Below are 2,558 nucleotides of genomic sequence, written 5' to 3' on the forward strand. Positions count from 1 at the left end.
GTGCAAGTGTGTTGTCACCGTATCATACACCTGAAAAGTTGGACAGGTGTGAGTGGCTTTCCAGATAATCATAATGTTCAAGATACTGCTACATCTGACAAGCGACCAGGAGGCCATCTTGTAAACGATATCATACAATATTTGACCAGATTTAAAATAATCCATTCTAGTCAATCCATACTACCATAGAGCACAACACGCAGAAGAATGAAAAACCTTTGCACTGGAATACAAACTTATTGGATAAAAGGCAATAACTTAAGAGGAACAACTTTCAATTTATCATGTTAGTCACCAATAAATGCACTGAACTCTAGTAATTGCACAAACACAGGGCCCCACAGATTGTAACATTCCAAGTTTGAGGATAATTTTGAAGAACATGCTGGGGAATCAACAAAGTTTGACTGCCTAATTAGTGGAACACAATACATTAGATGAAAGGGGTGACATTGCTCCAATCTTTACACCTGGACTATGGCCACTAGGCTCGAAATAATTTGATTTATAACATTATTAATCCCAAAGTAATTCATGGAAGGAAAAATTAAATCTAGATTAATTAGACTTCAATAATACTGGCTTATCAATGCATACAAAACGTTTTTCCCTTCTTGTACACTGCAATCTTTGAGATATAACTTATTAATTCGGAGTACCTGAAGTTGTCCAATATTTTATAAATTTTAACTAGTATAATTCTAAAGAGCTTGTGTCTTCTCTGCTGGATTCACAACTGAAAATGCTAACATCTTATTCTAAAGTAACTTAAAGAATTTAAAACAAAATAATCTGACTTTCGTCAGGCTTCATGAGACAGCCCATTAATCTCAGACATGTCTGAGACTGCTGAATGGATATACAGCGAGCGCACTAAATATATTGTACCAAGGGACATTCTTAGCACAAGAAAAGAATCTCTTGCACCAACACAAATATACAAACTACAGCATTCTGCTTGAATTCTTCAAAAATATTGGAATTTATGGGCATACCGTATAGATTTTTACGATAAAGAAATGCTACCCATTACTCTAGAAATTAAAAATAAATGGGGCCTGTATTTGTGATGCATTTCCTTGCAATTTTGGTAACTGAAAATTTTATTGCTCAAATGAAGAATATGAATACAGAGTTTCAGATTCCATTTGCCATAACTGTTACAAGAAATGGCCATAGAGAAATGTGGAAACGCCATTTTTATGCAATTCATTCTCCGTTTTCAACCTCCAACTTCTTGAAGCCTTTCCACAAGCTTAGCTGAGGCCCACACATCGGTAATCCTTTCAACTTGAATGATAAAATATGCACAACATGCATATCCTATTCCGAAGCTATGGTTCAATTTCCCAACAGAGGAATGCTCCCTCAATTTACAAGTATAGTTTTTCCATATAGCTACAGCTTTTCTTCCTAGACTCAGTCACTCTGCTGCACAGAATTCTATTCCCAAAATCCATTGGGAACTTATAACTTAAACAGAATTCCCATTTAGAAATTTTTTTTTTTTCACGTTATTTAGTCCTCTTTTTACAACTCTCCGTCTTCAGCTGACTCTGAACCATGGGCTATCTCTGGATCAGGATCAATGGACAATGTGCCTCTCGGAATTCCAAAGAGCGTAATAAATATTTCTCTATGGCATTCATCACAAAAATAAAAATATGAAAAATGACCTTCACCAATCAGCTTATGAAGAATGGCACCAGGTACCATACGTTTTGCATAATCATTTAAGGGGTAGGGTACGATCCGGTCATCCATGCCCTGTCAAAATTACATCATGCCAAATGTATGTCATACTTCATATCACTACTGAAAAAGCTATCTCAACAAAATTAAATTTGAACATACATTCGAGGCAGCTACAAAGAAAAGCAAAGAACAAAGGTTCCATTTAAAATAAGCTTTTGCTATATCAAGAAATACCTGCCAAATATGTATTGGTCCAAGAAATCCCTCCCACTCTTCATGAACTTCATTAAACAGTGAATGAAACCATGATTTGATTCCCTTCATCTGTTTTTTCCTTACTTGTAAATCTGCAAGGCTAAATCCCCATTTGTTAACTTGTAAAATGGTTTCCTCAACAAATGGTGTCAAGGTATCTTGCCACATTGACTCTTGCATGTCCATCAACTGAAAATCAACAAAGGTCTCACCTTCCATTCCTCCATCATTACCCATGTTGTCAAGTTGCAAGATATTTCCCAAAGTACTTGGTTGCTAGGGTTGATTTGATTAAGTGTTGGAGTCAGAGTTAGATGAGACTTGCATGATTAAGCTGTATTAAGTGATCAAGTCACCAAGATCTCAATTGTAAACATGACTAGGTTCTAGGGTTTTAGGGTATAGCATAGGTCAAGATTGAGGTACAGTGGTCAAGAATTACCTTCCAATGACAAAAGACATCCAAATGATGAAGAATGAAGGCGATGAACTCATAGAAGTTTGGAGGAGATAATTTGACTAAGTTAAAATTTTGTTTTAGTCATGGTCATGATACTAGCTTGCTCATCAAGAGCAATTTGTGCAAATGAACCCTAGAAATGTGCCCA

At 36.0% G+C, this 2,558-nt stretch overlaps 1 protein-coding gene across 1 annotated transcript; it reads right to left on the reverse strand.

The window, feature by feature from the left end:
- Positions 1 to 995: 995 nt before the first annotated feature.
- LOC131874516 (uncharacterized) lies at positions 996 to 2,149 on the reverse strand. Its single transcript, XM_059217932.1, has 2 exons — positions 1,930 to 2,149; positions 996 to 1,767 (listed from the first exon to the last, which is right to left on the reverse strand). The coding sequence occupies exons 1-2, from the start codon at positions 2,134 to 2,136 to the stop codon at positions 1,531 to 1,533; spliced, it is 444 nt and encodes a 147-aa protein (XP_059073915.1). The 5' UTR covers positions 2,137 to 2,149; the 3' UTR covers positions 996 to 1,530.
- Positions 2,150 to 2,558: the final 409 nt, after the last annotated feature.

The sequence above is a fragment of the Cryptomeria japonica genome, chromosome 3 (assembly GCF_030272615.1).
Source record: "Cryptomeria japonica chromosome 3, Sugi_1.0, whole genome shotgun sequence".
Taxonomy (NCBI): domain Eukaryota; kingdom Viridiplantae; phylum Streptophyta; class Pinopsida; order Cupressales; family Cupressaceae; genus Cryptomeria; species Cryptomeria japonica.